General features: G+C 42.3%; 1 protein-coding gene across 1 annotated transcript; it reads right to left on the bottom strand.

Annotated features, from left to right (window-relative positions):
- Positions 1-14,881: 14,881 nt before the first annotated feature.
- Positions 14,882-20,502, bottom strand: LOC124695826 (intermediate cleaving peptidase 55, mitochondrial-like). The gene is made up of 13 exons (XM_047228639.1): positions 20,398-20,502; positions 19,377-19,487; positions 18,289-18,552; positions 18,115-18,207; positions 17,522-17,728; positions 16,764-16,867; positions 16,494-16,560; positions 16,310-16,417; positions 15,904-15,996; positions 15,727-15,817; positions 15,550-15,620; positions 15,231-15,359; positions 14,882-15,140 (listed from the first exon to the last, which is right to left on the bottom strand). Exons 1-13 carry the CDS (start codon positions 20,443-20,445, stop codon positions 15,024-15,026), a joined length of 1,503 nt encoding a protein of 500 aa, XP_047084595.1. The 5' UTR covers positions 20,446-20,502; the 3' UTR covers positions 14,882-15,023.
- Positions 20,503-20,779: the final 277 nt, after the last annotated feature.

The raw sequence follows: 20,779 nt of genomic DNA, 5'->3' as shown, positions 1-20,779 counted from the left end.
GACGGCGGCTGGTGCCGAGGAGGCCGACGGGGTTGAGGAGGAGGACGACGAGGAAGAGGACGGGGTGGAGGACGACGAGAGGACGACGATGAGGACGAAGAGGGCGGCGAGGAAGAGGGACGACGAGGGTGCCGGTGACGATGATCTCGTGGAGGTAGACGCGGACGGCGTGAGGACGAAGAAGAAGAAGAAGAAGAAGAAGGCGTCGGGCACACGAGGCCCGAAGTGGACGCCTACGGAAGATCAATGTCCGTGCGAGTCGTGGGCGACGGTGAGCCATGACTCCATCATCGGCGCCAACCAAAAAGGCGGGAAGTATTGGGCGAGGATCAAGGCCGAGTTCGATGAGCGCAAGCTCATCAACAGACGACTACTCGGAAAGTGACAATGAAGAGGAGCCAGAAGGCAATGTCGACGCGATGGGCCATCATCCGGGCGTCGGTGAACTCCTTCCATGGGTACCATCACGACTTAGAGACCGAGGCGACAGTGCGGCGCCGACGTCGGCCAACTCGGTACGATCGTTTCTTCCATAATCCGTAGCGCCCACATTGTGTTCGATGAAATGACTCTGCTTCCTTTGGTTAGTTTGATCGGGCCATGGAATTGTATGCCAAGTACTCGGAAGGCCACAAGTCTTTCGCGCTGATGCATTGCTATGGCAAGCTCAAAATGAATGAGAAATTGCGGCTGACGCGCTTGTCGGCTGTCCAAGGGGAAGGACGCCATTGATGCTGGACGCGCCGCTGGCAACGTCGGCAGGGCGTCCTATGCGGCAACAAGGCTGCCAAGGCCGCCTTGGCCGACGCTGCGTCGTCTGAGAAGACGCAGGCGTCGTGTAGGATGACGTTGCATAGAAAACAAAAATTTTCCTACCGCGAACACGCAATCCAAGCCAAGATGCAATCTAGAAGACGGTAGCAACGAGGGGGTATCGAGTCTCACCCTTGAAGAGATTCCAAAGCCTACAAGATGAGGCTCTTGTTGCTGCGGTAGATGTTCACTTGCCGCTTGCAAAAGCGCGTAGAAGATCTTGATCACGATCGGTTCCGGCGCCACGAACGGGCAGCACCTCCGTACTCGGTCACACGTTCGGTTGTTGATGAAGACGACGTCCACCTCCCCGTTCCGGCGGGCAGCGGAAGTAGTAGCTCCTCTTGAATCCGACGGCACGACGGCGTGGTGTCGGTGGTGGTGGAGAAATCCGGCGGAGCTTCGCTTAAGCGTGCGGGATGTGGTGGAGGAGAGAGACCGCTAGGGTTTGGGGAGAGAGGGGGTTGGGCGCCGGCCCTCTAAGGGGTGCGGCCAAGGCTGAGGCTTGAAGTGGTCAGCCCCCTCTCCTATGCCCCTCATTATATAGGTGGAAGCACCAAGAGTTCTAGTCCAAGTCTTCGAATAAGACCCCAACACTAAAACCTCCCATATGTGGGAAACCTACTCAAGGAGGGAGTCCTACCCAAGGTGGGTTGGCCGGCCACCCTAGGGGAGTCCACCTTGGACTCCTCCCCTTTAGGGTTGGCTGGTCATGCAAGGTGGAGTCCCTCCGGGACTCTACTTTCCATGGTGATTTCTTCCGGACTTTTCTAGAACCTTCTAGAACCTGCCATAAATGCACCGGATCATTTCCAAACTTGGAATATGACTTCCTATATATGAATCTTATTCTCCGGACCATTCCGGAACTCCTCGTGATGTCCGGGATCTCATCCGGGACTCCGAACAAATATTCGAACTCCATTCCATATTCAAGTTCTACCATTTCAACATCCAACTTTAAGTGTGTCACCCTACGGTTCGTGAACTATGCGGACATGGTTGAGTACTCACTTCGACCAATAACCAATAGCGGGATCTGGAGATCCATAATGGCTCCCACATATTCAACGATGACTTTAATGATCGAATGAACCATTCACATACGATACCAATTCCCTTTGTCACGCGATATTTTACTTGTCCGAGGTTTGATCTTCGGTATCACTCTATACCTTGTTCATCCTCGTCTCCTGACAAGTACTCTTTACTTGTACCGTGGTATGTGGTCTCTTATGAACTTATTCATATGCTTGCAAGACATTAGACGACATTCCACCGAGAGGGCCCAGAGTATATCTATCCGTCATCGGGATGGACAAATCCCACTGTTGATCCATATGCCTCAACTCATACTTTACGGATACTTAATCCCACCTTTATAACCACCCATTTACGCAGTGGCGTTTGATGTAATCAAAGTACCTTTCCGGTATAAGTGATTTACATGATCTCATGGTCATAAGGACTAGGTAACTATGTATCGAAAGCTTATAGCAAATAACTTAATGACGAGATCTTATGCTACGCTTAATTGGGTGTGTCCATTACATCATTCATACAATGATATAACCTTGTTATTAATAACATCCAATGTTCATGATTATGAAACTAATCATCCATTAATCAACAATCTAGTTAAGAGGCATACTAGGGACTCTTTGTTTGTCTACATATCACACATGTACTAATGTTTCGGTTAATACAATTATAGCATGATATATAAACATTTATCATAAACATAAAGATATAAATAATAACCACTTTATTATTGCCTCTAGGGCATATCTCCTTCGAGTCTCCCACTTGCACTAGAGACAATAATCTAGTTTACATTTGTAAAGATATAACACCTTGGCCTTCTGGTGCTTTATCATGTTTTTGCTCACGGGAGAGTTTTTAGTCAACGGATCTAACATGCTCAGAACCGTATGTATTTTGTAATTCATTTGCGTCTCAACGCATCACTCATTTCCAAATGAGTTGGCATTAAATATGTTTGGTCTTCGGTGGAACCTTAATTCCGCGGTCCGAAATATGTCACTAATATTATCACACACAATATAGCTTCAAAGTTCGACTCTGTCGAACTACACCAAGTTCTCAAAGAACCTCTTGACTTAACATCCTTTGTCATTGTTAAAATAATGACATACTCTGCCTTCTTTTGTAGAATCCGTCACAATATTTAGAACTCTTCTAAATCTAGCATAGACAACTTCTAGCTCATTGTGCTACCTTTTAAACAACACTTAGTCTAATTTGAGATTGAAATTATATTTTATATGTGACAAAACCAATATCGGTGTAACACCTTACGGCGATTTGTTTGTCATTTCTTCATACAAAAATATATATATATATCCTTAGTTCTTCTAAAGTACTCAAGGATATTCTTCACTGTCGTCCAATGATCATCATATGAATCATTCGGTATATGCTCATAACACTTTATAGCACATGATATCCGATTGTGTACATATTATTCGTGATCTATAATCACTCATGTGTTTTTACTCATTGAGTGTCAGTATACACTCAAGTCTTGTTAAACCTTCACATGACAAGAACATTTTCTTAATATTTCTATATTGAACTACTTCAATATCCATCATATGTACTTTGACTTAAACTTATTTATGTGTTTCAATCTATCTTCATAGATCTTGACACTAAATTTGTTTCGATCCATATCCTTTCATTGAAGTTAATTCTCAATGAAACCTTTTTAATCAAGTATATAATTACATCATTTATAACCAACTATATGTCACCTACATAAAGTATTATAAATGTGTCTTAGCGCTCCCACTTAATTTCTTGCAAATGCAAGCCTCTTCATCGTCTCTGGTGAAATCAAAAAATCTTTGACTATTTCATCTGGTGAAGATTCCAACTCCGTGATACTTACTTCATCCAATTGAAGCTTGTATACCTATCTAGTATTCCACGGACCAGCAAAACTCTTGGTTGTATCTTGTATACATACTTCTGTTAAGTAGTGTATTTTGCCATCCTACTAGCATATCTCATAAAAGAAATATGTAGTGATTACTAGAATAATCCACATAGACTATAAGCATTGCTATGGAAGATCTAATCTTATCGTATTCAACTTCTTTGAACTTTGTCGTAAACAATTTTTCGATAAGTCAAGCTTTCTTCAAGGATATTTCATCCAAGTCTATCAATTTCATAGATCCATTTACTTTCATAAAGTATTCATCTATCTTGGATTTTATGGCGCATGGCCATTTTAACGGAGTCAGGGCCCATCATAACTTCTTTGTTTTGTAGTTGGTTTATCATTGTTCAAAATCAATCCTTTGTCCACAAATCATTTATTTGATCACAAAGTAAACCATACCTACAAGGTTCAATATGTACTTCGATCTCCATGGCTAAAACACTTTGTAGTCATGAGAGCCATGATCGTTGTGGCCGCTTCCGAAACCAATTCCGATGCTGCGCTACTCTGATCATTATGCTCAGGTTCATAAACTTTATCAAATTATATTGTCCTCCCACTCAAATACTTCACTCGAAACAATTTCTCGGAAATAAGAAACATTGACAAACACTTTTGTCTTTGTCTCGTGGGAAGAATTCCCAATTAAATCTATGGGATAACCAACAAAGACATTCATCCGATTTTGGTTGACTATTAGGGTTTATACCCATGCCATAACTTGTATGGTGTCATTTCAACGGATCATGATGATGCTCTATTTAGTGTAAAAGCGATAGTCACTAAAGCATAATCCACAAAAATAAAATGGCATCAATATTTTATCTCATCATTGATCCAACAAAGTTTGGATATATCTCTTGGATACTTCATCATCACTATGATACTCCAAGAAACGTAAATTGTAGAACAATTTCATAACTCTCTTAGATGTTCGCTAAAACTCGTAATTCAAATATTTCCACCATGATCCAATCATAGATATTTGATTTCTATTACGATGATTTCCACTTCATGCTGAAATTTATTTGAATCCTATTCAAATGTTTCAAACTTTTCCTTATTGAATATATCCACATATATACTCAATTTATTGTTTGAAAGTTTTCATGAAGTAGAAGAATCTTCCGCACACAACTATGCCCAGTGAACCACATATATCATTATGTATGTTTTCACTAAGTTAGTTGCCCGTTCAACTCTTCGGCCTATGAACGGTATTTCAGTCATTACCTTTTAGAAAAGATTTTGCAAGTGCCAAACGATTCAACAAATCGAATGACTCCAAAAATCCATTTGCATGGAGTTCCTTCATGCGATCCTTTCTAACATGACCTAAATTGCGGTTCCACAAATAAGTGGAATTCAAATCATTTGCCTTATGGCATTTTTAGCGTCAGTGTTATGTATGTGTGTTTCACCATTAAGATTTATAATAACTTATCCATCATACATGGAGTAATGTCATAATTTGAACAACTCATTGTTTTCATTTGACCATAGCAAAATAACAATTATTAAGTTCTTTATTATAAATTCTAAGGGCTAGATAGAATGCCAACGACGAACATAATAACACTTTATTTTGTTCCGGACGTGCATTCCTATCATATTCCTTGTCGATCACTTAGGCCATTGTATTCTTGTATTGCGTTGTTTTGTATGACACTTCATACCAACCAATATAGTACTAATACCCAAGAATTCCTTAGTGTGACTTAACTAGGAATACAACCATAACATGTATATCATTTATATACACCTGAGCAAGACTTTCTAGTCTTTTCTTTTCTTTTTGCCAAAATATCTTTTGCAGTTTCTCTTTTAGCTTTCCTCATTATTCAGAAAAACACTTCAACATTAATAACTTCTAGGTTTGTTGGTCTAATACCAATAACCTTGAGGTTCTTATTTTGAAGTTGATCATCATATGACAAGTGTTTCAGATTTCACTATTAGTAAATTTGTAATACGATGAACAATTTCACTCATAATTTTATCCATCAATTCATGATAACTTTCTGAGACCATGTCTGTACATGCTAGGCTCATAAAGTTTAAACCTTAGTATTCGCATATGCAAAACTGGCTTGCACCCGTTGGAAGCACACGTAGAATCTATAACACCCGATCATCACGTGATGCTTCGAAACGACGAGTCTTAGCAACGGTGCATACTAAGGACAATCACTTCATGGATATGCGAATATTGTTAGTGCCCCAATAGTTGGAGGATTGGGACGCCTTGCGTCTTCAACCTTCGTACATTCCCATAAAACTTATGAGTTTATGTAGTCTCACCAAATTTATATTCTATCATCTTGCAATAAGGTCTTAGATATCACATATATCTCGTACCTTGATTATTTCTGAAAACTAAATTTTCAGCTCCTTACTTTTCAAACAGATTTGAACTTCAAGTTTCACGGAGACAAGATAACTTTAGGTACTAATTGAAACCATAACTCTCTGAATCAACAAAGTGAGTTTCACTAAATGTTTGCAATAGGACTTAATCATTTCTTGATTCATTAACAATACGGTACTAATCCGTAAAGTTTCTAGTCAGATTTTAACAGTATTTCTATCTCAATTATAAGACTAGCGCATAGTTAGTAAACGGATGCCAATACTACAAAATTAATTCAAAATACTACTCAGACTATGTTTATGATAATTAGTTCATGTTTTAATCTAATTACTAATGAACTCCCACTTAATACAACATCCCCCATAGTTGTTAAGTGGTACACGATCCAAATCCACTACACCAAAACCGATCATCACGTGAGATGATGTAGCTTCAATAGTGAACATCAAAATGTTGATCATATCATCCATATGACTCGTGTTCAACCTTTCGGTTTCCATTGTCCCAAGGCCATGTCTGTACATGCTAGGCTCGTCAAGCAAACCCAAGTATTCCACGTGTGCAACATGGCTTACACCCGTTGTATGTGAACGTTGAGTCTATCACATCCGATCATCACGAGATGCTTCGAAACGACGAACTGTACAACGGTGCATACTTAGGGGAGAACACTTTATTATCTTGATATTAATGTGAGGGATCATCTTATAATGCTACCGTCGCGATCTAAGCAAAATAAGATGCATAAAAGAATTAACATCACATGCAGTTCATATGTGATATGATATGGCCCTTTTGTCTTTGCGCCTTCGATCTTCATCTCTAAAGCACGGACATGATCTCCATCATCAACGTGCATGATCTCCATCATCGTCGGCGTAGCTTAAAGGTTCATGGCGCCGTCTTCATGGTTGTTCACCTCATGTAGCAACTATTACAACTACTTTGAAATACTACTCAACATGAAATTTAAAGACAACCATAAGGCTCCTGCCGGTTGCCACAATACAATAATGATCATCTCATACATATTCATCATCACATCATGGCCATATCACATCACCAAACCCTGCAAAAACAAGTTAGACGTCTCTAATTTGGTTTGCATATTTTACGTGGTTTAGGGTTTTCGAGTAAGATCTAATCTACCTACGAACATGAACCACAACGGTGATACTAGTGTTGTCAATAGAAGAGTAAATTGAATCTTCACTATAGTAGGAGAGACGAGACACCCGCAAAGCCTCTTATGCAATACAAGTTGCATGTCGAACGAGGATCAAGTCTCATGAACGCGGTCATGTAAAGTTAGCCCGAGCCGCTTCATCCCACTATGCCACAAAGATGCAAAGTACTCAAACTAAAGATAACAAGAGCATCAACGTCCACAAAACCATTGTGTTCTACTCGTGCAACCATCTATGCATAGACACGGCTGCGATACCACCGTAGGATAACGTTGCATAGAAAACAAAAAATTTCCTACCGCGAACACGCAATCCAAGCCAAGATGCAATCTAGAAGACGGTAGCAACGAGGGGGTATCGAGTCTCACCCTTGAAGAGATTCCAAAGCCTACAAGATGAGGCTCTTGTTGCTGCGGTAGATGTTCACTTGCCGCTTGCAAAAGCGCGTAGAAGATCTTGATCACGATCGGTTCCGGCGCCACGAACGGGCAGCACCTCCGTACTCGGTCACATGTTCGGTTGTTGATGAAGACGACGTCCACCTCCCCGTTCCAGCGGGCAGCGGAAGTAGTAGCTCCTCTTGAATCCGACAGCACGACGGCGTGGTGTCGGTGGTGGTGGAGAAATCCGGCGGAGCTTCGCTTAAGCGTGCGGGATGTGGTGGAGGAGAGAGACCGCTAGGGTTTGGGGAGAGAGGGGGTTGGGCGCCGGCCCTCTAAGGGGTGCGGCCAAGGCTGAGGCTTGAAGTGGTCAGCCCCCTATCCTATGCCCCTCATTATATAGGTGGAAGCACCAAGAGTTCTAGTCCAAGTCTTCGAATAAGACCCCAACACTAAAACCTCCCATATGTGGGAAACCTACTCAAGGAGGGAGTCCTACCCAAGGTGGGACTCCCACCTTTCCTTGAGGTGGGTTGGCCGGCCACCCTAGGGGAGTCCACCTTGGACTCCTCCCCTTTAGGGTTGGCTGGTCATGCAAGGTGGAGTCCCTCCGGGACTCTACTTTCCATGGTGATTTCTTCCAGACTTTTCTAGAACCTTCTAGAACCTGCCATAAATGCACCGGATCATTTCCAAACTTGGAATATGACTTCCTATATATGAATCTTATTCTCCGGACCATTCCGGAACTCCTCGTGATGTCCGGGATCTCATCCGGGACTCCGAACAAATATTCGAACTCCATTCCATATTCAAGTTCTACCATTTCAACATCCAACTTTAAGTGTGTCACCCTACGGTTCGTGAACTATGCGGACATGGTTGAGTACTCACTTCGACCAATAACCAATAGCGGGATCTGGAGATCCATAATGGCTCCCACATATTCAACGATGACTTTAGTGATCGAATGAACCATTCACATACGATACCAATTCCCTTTGTCACGCGATATTTTACTTGTCCGAGGTTTGATCTTAGGTATCACTCTATACCTTGTTCATCCTCGTCTCCGACAAGTACTCTTTACTCGTACCGTGGTATGTGGTCTCTTATGAACTTATTCATATGCTTGCAAGACATTAGACGACATTCCACCGAGAGGGCCCAGAGTATATCTATCCGTCATCGGGATGGACAAATCCCACTGTTGATCCATATGCCTCAACTCATACTTTCCGGATACTTAATCCCACCTTTATAACCACCCATTTACGCAGTGGCGTTTGATGTAATCAAAGTACCTTTCCGGTATAAGTGATTTACATGATCTCATGGTCATAAGGACTAGGTAACTATGTATCGAAAGCTTATAGCAAATAACTTAATGACGAGATCTTATGCTACGCTTAATTGGGTGTGTCCATTACATCATTCATACAATGATATAACCTTGTTATTAATAACATCCAATGTTCATGATTATGAAACTAATCATCCATTAATCAACAAGCTAGTTAAGAGGCATACTAGGGACTCTTTGTTTGTCTACATATCACACATGTACTAATGTTTCGGTTAATACAATTATAGCATGATAGATAAACATTTATCATAAACATAAAGATATAAATAATAACCACTTTATTATTGCCTCTAGGGCATATCTCCTTCACGTCGATCACGAAATGCCTCGCCGACGTCTCCTCGACCTTTATCTCCCGCGACAAGAAGGCCGACCAAAGGTGGGCCGAGCTGCTCAAGAGGCAAAAGGAGAAGCTGGAGCTCAAGAAACGCAGGGACGACATGTCCCTGCTGAGAACGTCGACGGAGGGAATGTCTCCCCGGACGCGAGCGGCGCACAACTTCTTCAAAGGCCAGATCCTCGACGACATCGAAGCCAAAATGGCGGCGGCGGACGCGGCGGCCCCGGCAGCGGCATCGGCATCGGCGGCAGCGGCAGCGCAGCAAGAGCAGGGCCGACGCGTCTTCATCTGCTACACCTGCGTCGGCCTCCGCGTCGGCGACGGAGCGGACGCACCATGCACGAGGAACAGGCAGATCGCGACGAGGTCGTCGTACTCGACGGGCCTGCGTCGACTCAGGACACGACGCCGTCGACCAAGCCCTTCTTCTAATTTGCATGCACCACCGGTCCGTAATATGATCGCGCGCCCGGTACTTTGATCGATCGCCGCTACTGCGATCGCGACGAACCGGCGGGAACGATCTCTTTTGAATGCATCTATTTGAATTTCTGATTGGGGGCGGCGTTTGGGGGACGCGGCTGGGGAGCGACGTCCTCCAAACGCGGCACGAACAAAACACGTCCCCCAAACGCTCGATCCGGCGCGGTTTGGGGGACGGTTTATGGGACGCGACTGGAGATGCTCTTAGATAAGAAAGTTGCAGGAAGACGCTCGTAGGAATTCTTTGGAAATACGTGCAGATAATCAAAGAGAACATAAGGAACTGGAGATTAGGAGAGAAGAATTTTTTTTTTTGATCAACAGGGGTCTCCCCCCAGCTCCATTTTCATTGAAGGAGAGAAGAAATCATATGGAGTCATGAGAAATTTGAAGAGTTGGCTTGAAAAAGTAATATAGACAGATCAAAAAATCGAAACAGGGAAAGAAGAGGAGACTTTCCTTGTCTTATCTAATGCAATTTGATGTTCCAAAGCCTATTAAGAAGAAAGAATGATAAAAGCCGGAAATTCAATTCGGCTCCCGGGTGCGTATGCTCCCTCTACCAACAAAACATATTTTGAATTGTGGAAAAATTTTGACAAAAAATTCTACATGTGCATCTTCATAATATATGTGTATGCGTCAAGTTTCACGAAAAAAAATATTTTTTGTGGCCTATGTAAAAAAGAGAAAACTTATCCTGTGAAAAACATTGTTTTCAGCACTGAATTTTGTCTTTTTTACACATGTCACATGATAAGTTCATTTTTTATGAAACGACTTTGTGAGCGCGTAGCACGTGAAGATGTACGTGCGAATTTTTTGTTTCAATTTTTTTTAAATTTAAAATATGTGTAAGATGCATTTCAAAATATAGGGAGCATATGCTCCCATGTTCCAAAACACCACTCCCGATAAAAGCTTCCTTCTGTTGTATCTTAATGGACTGAATTTGAACTTACGTATGCTGTTCAATATTCTTACAGAATGCAAACAAGAACATTCTTCTTGGCTCAAGCATAAAAAGGCGGATGAGGAGCTCAAACAGCTTCTCAAGAAACATGAGGTAATGCTTCATAATCATTTTATGCCTAACACATAACCAAAAAAAGGATTGTTTATTACGCCTCATGGAAATAGAAATGGAATCACCATTTTTGTATCCAGTGGTAGCAGTACTATTGAGAATTAACCATCCATTAGATAATTAAAATGCTACAGTACGTACGGATTGAAATAGGTGAATATACATACTGAAATGCGCTGCATAATTCGGACTGGACCGATACATATCAAACCTCGGATTATCTTAACGCTATTAATAGCACCAATTGGGAGTATATTCAATTCAAATTAATTAATTTAGAACAATGCACAACCTAACTTTATTTTAATCAACCTGTGGGTTATATTTGAAGGTGGAGGCCGGTTTGATTCGTAGGATAGGAAAAATGTAGAAATAGGAAAAAAAATGTAGGATTGCAATGTCATCCCCACTTCGATCTTATAGGAACTCATATGAATGAAATCTTGTTTGATTCCACTAGAGAAAAGGCAAAGGATTCTCAGTGTATGTTAGATTTCCTATCAAATCTAGTGCGAAGAATTCCTTAGAATTTTTTTATGGAAATCATTTCTACAAATCGAACAACCTTCGTAGGAAAATTTCATATAGAATTTTACTACAAATTTTATATCCAAATCATTTGAATCAAATAGGCCGTGCAACTTTGGGGCATTGTATGTATTATGTGTATCGTTTGGTAGTATGTTTTTGCATTTTTTTTGTAACTTCCGAATATACATACTCTTGCAACCAAGTGCATCTCAAGGACGCCGAGATGACCGTTCAAACTGTAGCCGATTAAGATCAATTCCCCCAACCCCTCTCTCTGCTCGCTACAGTAGCCAGAGCCTCTTCCACGAGATCTGGGCCGATCCCGAGCCCTTCCGGCGGCGATGCCGGCCGGAGGTGACGGAGGTGAGGCGCTAGAGGTAGTTCTCTAGGATAGGAGTAGCTCCCGATGGTTTGCCGGTTAGGATAGGAGTAGAAGCTCTGGTTCGTGGCCAGATCCAGAGCGGGCCGAGTTCTGGCGGTGTCTCTCTCTGCTCCGGCGGCCGGAGTCTAGGGACCCCCTCCTCGACCGATCTCAGCAATAAGGCCTGTGTCATCTCCTTTGAGCTTCTCTTGATGCCTCTTCTTCCGCTCCTGGCCGGCCTTGGTGGTGAGGGGGTGTGGTCGGAGTTGGCGTCAACGGCTTGATTTGGAGGTGGCAAGGGCGGGGTGCCTCTCTGGTGCTCTGGTGCGGCACCAGGTGGCCCGTCGTCGGCGACCTCTCTCCAGATCCATGGTGGATCTTGTCTAGAGTTCGTCGGCGGCCATGCTCTTCGATAAGGCACCTAGGAGTCGTCTGCTGGCGAGAAGATGGCCTCCTTGTCTCCTTGGCCGGCCATGGTGGCGGGGGAGGTGTGCACGGGGGTGAGCTTCTTGATTTCTTTCGACATGACCGGCCGTGGAGGCGAGGGGGCGGGAGGTGTCATGCAGCTGGGCTTCTCTCTTCTGCTGATGGCGCAGTACTGGTCGCGATCGCCTCTCTCTCTCGCTTGCTCAAGCCCTCATGGTGGTGGCTGGCTTGCGGGGGTTGCTTGATGGCGGAGGCGACTTCATCTTGGAGCTCTTCTCCGATGCTTTCTGGCGTTGGACTGAATGACAGTAGGGCTGCCGCTCCACCACTGCTATGCTCTGCCCGATGGTGTTCTTCTGCGCTTCGTCGCCAAGTGGTATGTCCCCGGAGATGAATCTGCAGTCCGTCGGCCGAGCCTGATCTAGAGGAGGAAGACGGAGGACTGGATCGCGTTTTTCATTTTTTCTTCAGGGTCCTCTTTGTATAATTTAGGCCCCTATGTAATTTGTTTATTTCTTAGGGTCTCTTTGTACTCCAGTATTAATAGCAGCTTGTCGGGTTTCCACCCAAAAGATTTGACAAAAAAAAAACTGTAGCCGATTCAAGTCGACACCACATTGGTTGGTGGAGGATCCGAAATGCGGAACAGTGGAGAAAAACTTCAATCTCCCACTCCACTCCAGATTGGTTCAGACGCGCTTTCTCTGCGCGCGATTTTAAAGCCGGCCGGCCGGGCACCACCAGGACGAAGGACGCCAGCGGATCAGGCTTCCATCCATGTGTGATCTGCCCATGAATTCATTCATCACCCTCCCACTCCACTCCGCACAGCGCGCATTCATGGCTGCCACGCCAACCGATGTCCCGCTATGCTGCATCCGTTCTATTCTTCCAACGTTTAAAATAGCATATCTAAAAACTCCACATTAACTTTTAGTAATTTTGCTCGCTGTGGTGCTATTTACGAAATAGTATGCTATATCGTGCTACAACTTCATAGCGTTATCGCACTATTTTCTTCATCCAAATTGCTTGCACTTTTTCGTGGTGATAAACTGCAATCTGTTGATTCTGTTTCTAATTAGAAGATAATATTGCTAATACTAATAATTTTTAATAAATAATTTATACTATGTTGTTGGCTTGTGAAATGCTGACGTTAGTCTTCTAAAATATTTGAGATCTATTTTTGTATGTGGTTATGTATGTATGATTCAATCATTTTTGGACTATATATCGATTCGTTCTAGTAAATTTTTTTATTTTTAGGCTATATTTAGTATTATTTTGAAAACGCTATTTAAAATATACCACGCTATTAGCAGGATATAGTGTCCATAGCGTTTGAAGGAGGCTGCCGCTATTTCATTTAGCACACTATTTTAAACCTTGATTCTAACCCCATATAGAAGGTGAGATCGTAGGGTAAACTTCCAAAACCCAGATTTAGGAATTGTGAAAAAATCTGAACCTTTTGGCAACATCCCACGGAGTATCTCAAAAACCAAAAAAAAGAAAATCAGCTCAAAATATGATCTACCCCTAGAGAAACAAAAAAAGATACTCCCTACGTCTCTAAAAAGAGTTGCTTAACTTTGTCTACATACATAGTTATATAGACATATTTTAATTACAGATACATCTGTATCTAGAAAAAGTTGAGTAGTTTTTTTAGACGGATGGAGTAATCTTGACTATGAATTGAGCAAGCTTTGGTGAATTATTTCACATTATTCATAGCCAAATACATTTCACAATTTTGTGAATTAGGCTCGTAAATCTAACATGGATGTGTGTTTTCTGTTTTTTTTTCTTTACAATTGTAAGCTTGTTTGCATTTCAGAACAATTGATCTTATAGATCCTGCCTAAGAAAAACATCCTACTTAGGTGAGGTTGTTCAGCTGGATAATAGGTCATATCGATTGTGAATAAATGCCAATAGGAGTTCTAAAAAGAAGGACCCTACCTAAGGGCATCCCAACGCACTGTCTTAGGAGTACCGCCGCACATCTTTAGCTAGATTCGAATGAGAAAACAGCCTCCTCTTCAGAAAGCGGGATCTTAAATTTTAAAATCATGGTTTTTAAGAGAGAAAGAAATACACAGTGCCTTATTTATGGGATCTCCTTTTTTTCTAACTAATGTTGTAGTTTCATTAAAGAGATAAAATTAACCACGCTACATATGATAACTTTTGTTACATGGAGCAGCTGATTATGTATACCATGCCCTAAGTTGCCCCCATGGCCACCCATCATCGGCCCCTCTGTCCGTGTTGGCCTTTCGGCTAACCGCGCGCGGCCAACGGCGATGGTTAACCGTGTAAAAGCCGATACGCAGCCCCATCCATCAGGAGGTGGACTGATGATACTAATGGCGACGGCGCCTTCTCTGCTCCATTCTCCAATGCTTAATCCCTAAGGCTCCGTCCGAGACGTGGCACAAACAGTTCTCATGAAATGCCACTTTCGCATTCATTGTTGGACAAACAGTGAAGTGATCTTCAGCTCCACTGATACAGTTGTATATCATTGTATGTACTGTATAAAAATGAGAATTACAAACCTAAACAGGGTTTTCCTTAAACCGGAGCCGAGTTCCGGTTTTCTGTACGGTTCCAGTTTCTACCTACAGCTTCGAAGGGAATGAACAAAAAAATGTCAATGGGATGTAAGCAGCTGCAAGCATTGACATCTCGCCACCATCTATCAGCTGCAAGCAGCTCTCGGCTCATGGGCTTCCGCAGTGGAACTACCACCACCCATGTCCATGTTCATCAGGGTGGTGAGGTGGGAGATCTCCTTGGGCACCGACGCCGTCAAGACCTGCAAGCAACCAGGGTGTCACCATCTTCAATTCCATCCACATGGTAACATTTATCCAGGCGGTACCGGGTGAAATGATTACAGCGGTACCTCGTGGCCAGACTCGGTGATGAGGACATCATCCTCGATCCTTATTCCGATGCCCCGGTACCTGTCCGGGGCATTCTCGTTGAGTATCGGGACCGGGGGAATGTAGATCCCCGGCTCGATGGTTATTATCTGTGCACGTGCAGATCAAAGCTCTTGTCAGTGTTACAACCTGGAATGTTGCGGAAGATGGATAATATGGGCTGGTGGATTCGGGAGATGCGCTAAATTTGGAGCTTTCGTTTAAATTTTCGTTTACAGATCCCAGCTGGCTCTTGTATTTAGATGCAAGTAACAAGAGAACATCTGGAGATCTACTTACAACGCCTGGCTCCAACAGTCTGTCCTTGCTGAGGCTTGTGGAGTCATGAATATCCATTCCCAACGAATGACCTGGATGCCAGAGAGACAAATGGTTATTCAGTTGGTCCCAAGATCCAAATCTCTTGCATCAAAGACAACGGACAAATCTAATGAAGGGACAGATAGATTGTGTGACCTATCGCGGTTGGATTCAAATAATTGTATTGGATAGATTTGCCCTTCCCTATAACTCCAAGTTCTTGGAATCCGCTTATCAGCATCTTGACCTGTGATTTGGAGATCAGAGATGTGGAACTTTTGACGTTTGTATTTACAAACAAATATTGAATGAGAAAAAATACAGGGGATTTACCGAATGACGGTGTATCTCCTCAATGCTTGCGCCAGGTTTACAAAGCTTTATGCACTCCTTATTTGTCTCCAGTATTAAGCTGTACAGTTCTTCCTGTGCAGGTGAGATAAAAATGGTACTAAGAATTCCAAAAGTGTTGAATACAAGTATACTGTATAAAAAAGGGATAATGTGTCGGTCCTTGCATTTTATACACATTACATTGAATTATGTGAAGTAAACCTTTAAGTATTTTAAATACTATGTGGTTATTTAATTCTATGTACTTAAATATTTACGTGCTTTACACTTGTAATATCTGTGACACTAAACGTAAGGTAAGAAGCCGTGGCAACGCACTAGCATTCCACTAGTAGAAGTATACTGTATAAAACTAAATCCAAAATAATAAAGGTTGAGCATTTACCTGGGCAGCTGAAAATCTGCCACAGGGTGGCCATGTTCGTGTCAGGTCACTAAGGTAGCCATGGTACTCGCATCCAACATCCATGAGCAGAAGATCACCCGTTTTGATCTGTCAAACAGCTAAAATCAGCTTTACAAGAAAAAAGTATCTGAGATGTACGACAAGAGCAAAAAAACTGTTGTACCTTCTTATCGTTTCTTGAGTAGTGTATAACACTGCCATTTGCCCCACCGCCAACTACAGGATGGAACCTACGATATGGAACAGGGAGAAAAGATAAATAATCTCAGCATGACACCTTGCTTAATCAAAAAAGAGCACTAGTTCCTGAATTTATGGAACTCAATTGATCCCTACAAACTTATTTCACTAGCCACACAGTCTGTACGTCAGATGCAATCTATATAGTACAGCAGATGGATAATAAGAATATACAGTGACAATAAATGCTTACGCCATTCTTTGGGCACCTCTCATTTTGCACTCAAACTCAATTTTAGCTGCTAATTGGCTTTCCTCCCTGTGGGTCCTTGAGAGTAACATTGTCTGCAAAAGAGACTGGCTAGGCAGAGAGAATGTAATGTCAGTAAACAGAAAAGGAGAAGCATTGCATGCATGTCTTCAAGCCAACCGTTATCACTTGTACAGTGTGCAACTTGCAAACTTAAGCCACTTGGTCTGGTATTCTAACTTATTGATTGCATATTTGCCACTTGAGGTAGAATTCTAGATGTAATATATCTATGGTTTTAGTTTTAAGGGAATCTTGTTGTGACTTCGAAACAACTGGGCAATCTCAGTAGCAGGGCTAACTAAATAGGGCAGAAAAGTAGTTGAGGAGTGTTTACAATAACATTCTCAACATCAGTTATCCCATTGGTGTTCTCAAAAAAAGTTCAGTCGATGTAAATAGTGTTCTGTCAAATCCTCTAGCAGCACATGGACCAGCATCAGCCACCACAATCAGATAATCCACCATATTATCGCCCTCAATCCAACCAGCAACCCCCCAGTAATTACTTCAAACGTACATATCATTCGTCTACGGATTATAATTTAGACCAGTGCCTTTTACTGGAATATCATAAAAGCATTTCAGCAAATTCTCCATCCAAAGCTGAACTGATAGTGCGTAAGAATGTGGTGTACTGCGTAAAATCTCAATATCTCCCAAGAACGTATCATGAAAATAACAGAAGTTCAACCAAATACCTGAGAAACAATAGATGCTGACTCTCTCATCAGCTTGATTTCTGATTTTGACTTGATCCACCGAAGTTCATCAGTGTACCGTGTAAGATCTTTTACTTTATTGTTGAGTGATGCCCTGCGGAAGGCATCAAAGTTCCTATAAGAAGATGTGGATGCCTTAGCATTGTGATACACCACTTTTGATTGCTCAATCATTTCAGGAAGGATCTACATTTTAAGAAAAAAAAATTGCATCAATTGAGAAGCATACAGTAATCAGCAACTAAGAAAGTACTCTCTCCCATTACAGAAAGGGCGTCGTCATGGAAATCGTTACATCCAAAATGCAACCTTGAGCACTAATTTGCTAATGTTCATTCAACACTAAAGCATTTTTTTTAGTATAACATACAAATATGTTTTTCATATGCTTAATCTCAACATCCATATAGATACACTGATATCTAAGTTCAAGAGTTTGACTATGTGCATTCACAAAATGATAATACATCTTGACTGGAGGAAGTAGTTGGGGCAGGTAGCAATTAGAAGGTAATAGTTAGTGCTCAGGATCGTTGAATCCAAATCATGCTAAAACAAAAGCTGAGGGCTACCTTTTTCATCTCACTAAGTGGAAATGCTTTATCTGCCTTAAAGAAATCCACAGCTGCTTCAACTCCAGCAGTCTGACCTTCCCAAAGTACATCCTGGAAACAAACCACACTTGTAACAACGGTTTGGATTAGTTAGGAAAGGTATGAGGTAACAGGCTAAAAGGTCATCATTACCTCCTTATGTTTATCTGGCATGAACATACATAAACCAGTTTCTTTACTCAAAACTGCTACACCACCGGGTTGTGTACAACCTGTAATGTACAGGTAGTCACCATTCTGTCTGAACGAGTATGGCACTACATCAGTCATCATCTGCTGATCTGCAGATGCAATAATGGCCAAGCTCTTCTCTGGTAAAACATCCAGAAGCCTTTTTCTTCTAGATATGTACTCCTCACTTGTGATGCCTGGAGTAATCTCCTCATCAGCTAATAACTGTTTCATCGTATTACAATATTTAAGAGAGAATGAAGAGAATCATTTTGACAACCAAAATAATAATAAAGTAAATGCATCAGAAATAGCACAGGGAATGTGAACAAAATAAACATGGGCCTGTTTGGGCTAATAATGATTCTGTAGAAAGACTATGAAAGCTATAATCATAAGCTAAACTAATTAGTTTACTTGATAAACGCTCAGTACTGTGGGACTTTGGTTAAATTCAGCTTACCATTTTAGATAATGGGGTAATTTCAGGTAAAAAGAGCCATAACCTTCCATGGTGTTGACAGACTTAATCTTGAAACGAATATGCTGTCTAGCCATGGGCCCATGGCTTGAGCTAGGAGCACCATGGCTACAGAATGGTAATATCCTATTTAGAGTGCTTGAAAAATGATGATAATAGCGGATGTGTAAGAACTCAGACACATTCATAAGATGAACATTATCGTTTAATCCAAGGCAACAAGTATATGTACAAAGTTTGTTGCATGACCCAGGTATAGAAAAACGAATTACTAGCTACAACATCTGGATATGCGCAAGACAAACACTGGGTGAGTACTAACATGGACTAACTACCAAAGTAGAGAGATTACAATGTTGCCATGCATGTAAAAAAAAAGCAGCATGTGCAGCACCAATCCAGTAAGACTGTTTGGCCTTGCGGTGGATTATGATGGTTCCTTTTTCTCAACCTGCTTTGCCTATTTTATAGTTTGTTTGACCAGCTTTCTCCATTTTCATGGCTACTTTTCCAAAACAGATTATAAATAAGTTCAGCAACCACAAAACAAGCCTGAAAGAAGATTTACCTCAGGATGAGATTTGGGTGTTGGTTGGCCAACGTCGATTATTCCCACTGTAGTGTACGCTGCACGCCCGACTATGCTTCTGTAAGAGATAGATAACAACCGAGACGCTGGCTGCATGCAAGATCCAAAGAATGTTGTGAATCAGAAGCCAACACTTGAAAGGTAAAAATAATAATGCTATGAAAGCACTACAAGAGGAAGGTTTGCTTAGATGCACTGGTGTTATGTTCATGCCACCAAATTGCTTGCGTGAATCGGAATTATTACTACTTGAAGAGAAGTCATGAATTGCAAGAAGAATTCATGATTTCCCATTGGAAAGAAAAACCAAAATTTACTTGTTCAGCAGCACCTAGAGTTTAGGAACCCATAGTCTGGATAATTGCACTCTGTTTGTGCTGCCAAGATGTGACGCGTCCAAATCACAATTCACCCCAAAACCCGAATTAAAAGCTATGTCTTCAGAACCGTATGTCGGAAAAAACTTAAAAATTCACATGGCACAATGGATTCCCTTCGAAAGGATAGCTCAATCGAGGCAAGGCACTTATCTAGTAGTCATCTACAAATCGAAGGGCAGGAACAAATTGAGCAAAAAAAAAAAAAATTTCCCCTCCTCTTGGAATCAGGAATACGCTACTGGTTCCAAAGCTAGTCCATTCCAACTTTAAGCTACCCCAAAAATCCAATCTTCAACAAATCTTAACAGTCCAAGAGCATCTCATCAGCCCCGACAGATCGAGCTACTGATTAAACGCTCGCGACAAGCGGACAAGACCAAGAAGGCACACGGCGTAAACACGAGCGCGTACATACAGACGTTTAGCAAATTCCTGCGGAAAAGGAGACCGTCGAGGGGATCCATTATCTCCGTCAAAGCTAGCACGGAGCTCAGAACGAATCGCCGAAGGAGCAGCAGCCCCAGGAGAAAACCTAAGGGAAACCCGACGAGGAGAGAGGGGAACGAGCCGAGCCTCTCGCCGGCGGAGATGGGGAAAATTAGTGGCTTTGATTTAAGTACCTCGCTTGCTCGCAGCGTTCTCCGCAAGAATCGCGCCGCCGTCGCCATGGCCTCCCTTAAACCCCTCCCTTCTCCTGATTCTTCTTCTCCCCTGAGGCTCTCTGAAGTCTGACCTGCCTGCCTGACCCGGAGACCCTAACCTGGGACTTGCAGTGATCCTGGCCGTCCAAAAGGGGTCTCAGTATCTGTCGCTAATCACAAACCGTTGTTCAATCCAAACAAACCGCTCTAGCTTTTCCAGTCGTCGTCGCCAAGATGTCAAAGTTGCAGTTTACAAAATACTTACTTTAGTTGCGGCGCTGACGAATTGACGATTTCAAGGTTAGGGTTGGAGTTCAGGAGATGTTTCCAACATAGGGATTTTCAGCTAACAGGGTTTCTA

The sequence above is a fragment of the Lolium rigidum genome, chromosome 3, assembly GCF_022539505.1.
Source record: "Lolium rigidum isolate FL_2022 chromosome 3, APGP_CSIRO_Lrig_0.1, whole genome shotgun sequence".
NCBI classification, from domain to species: Eukaryota; Viridiplantae; Streptophyta; class Magnoliopsida; order Poales; family Poaceae; genus Lolium; species Lolium rigidum.
Note: the sequence above shows the minus strand (reverse complement) of the source record. Positions and strands in the feature narration are given on the sequence as shown.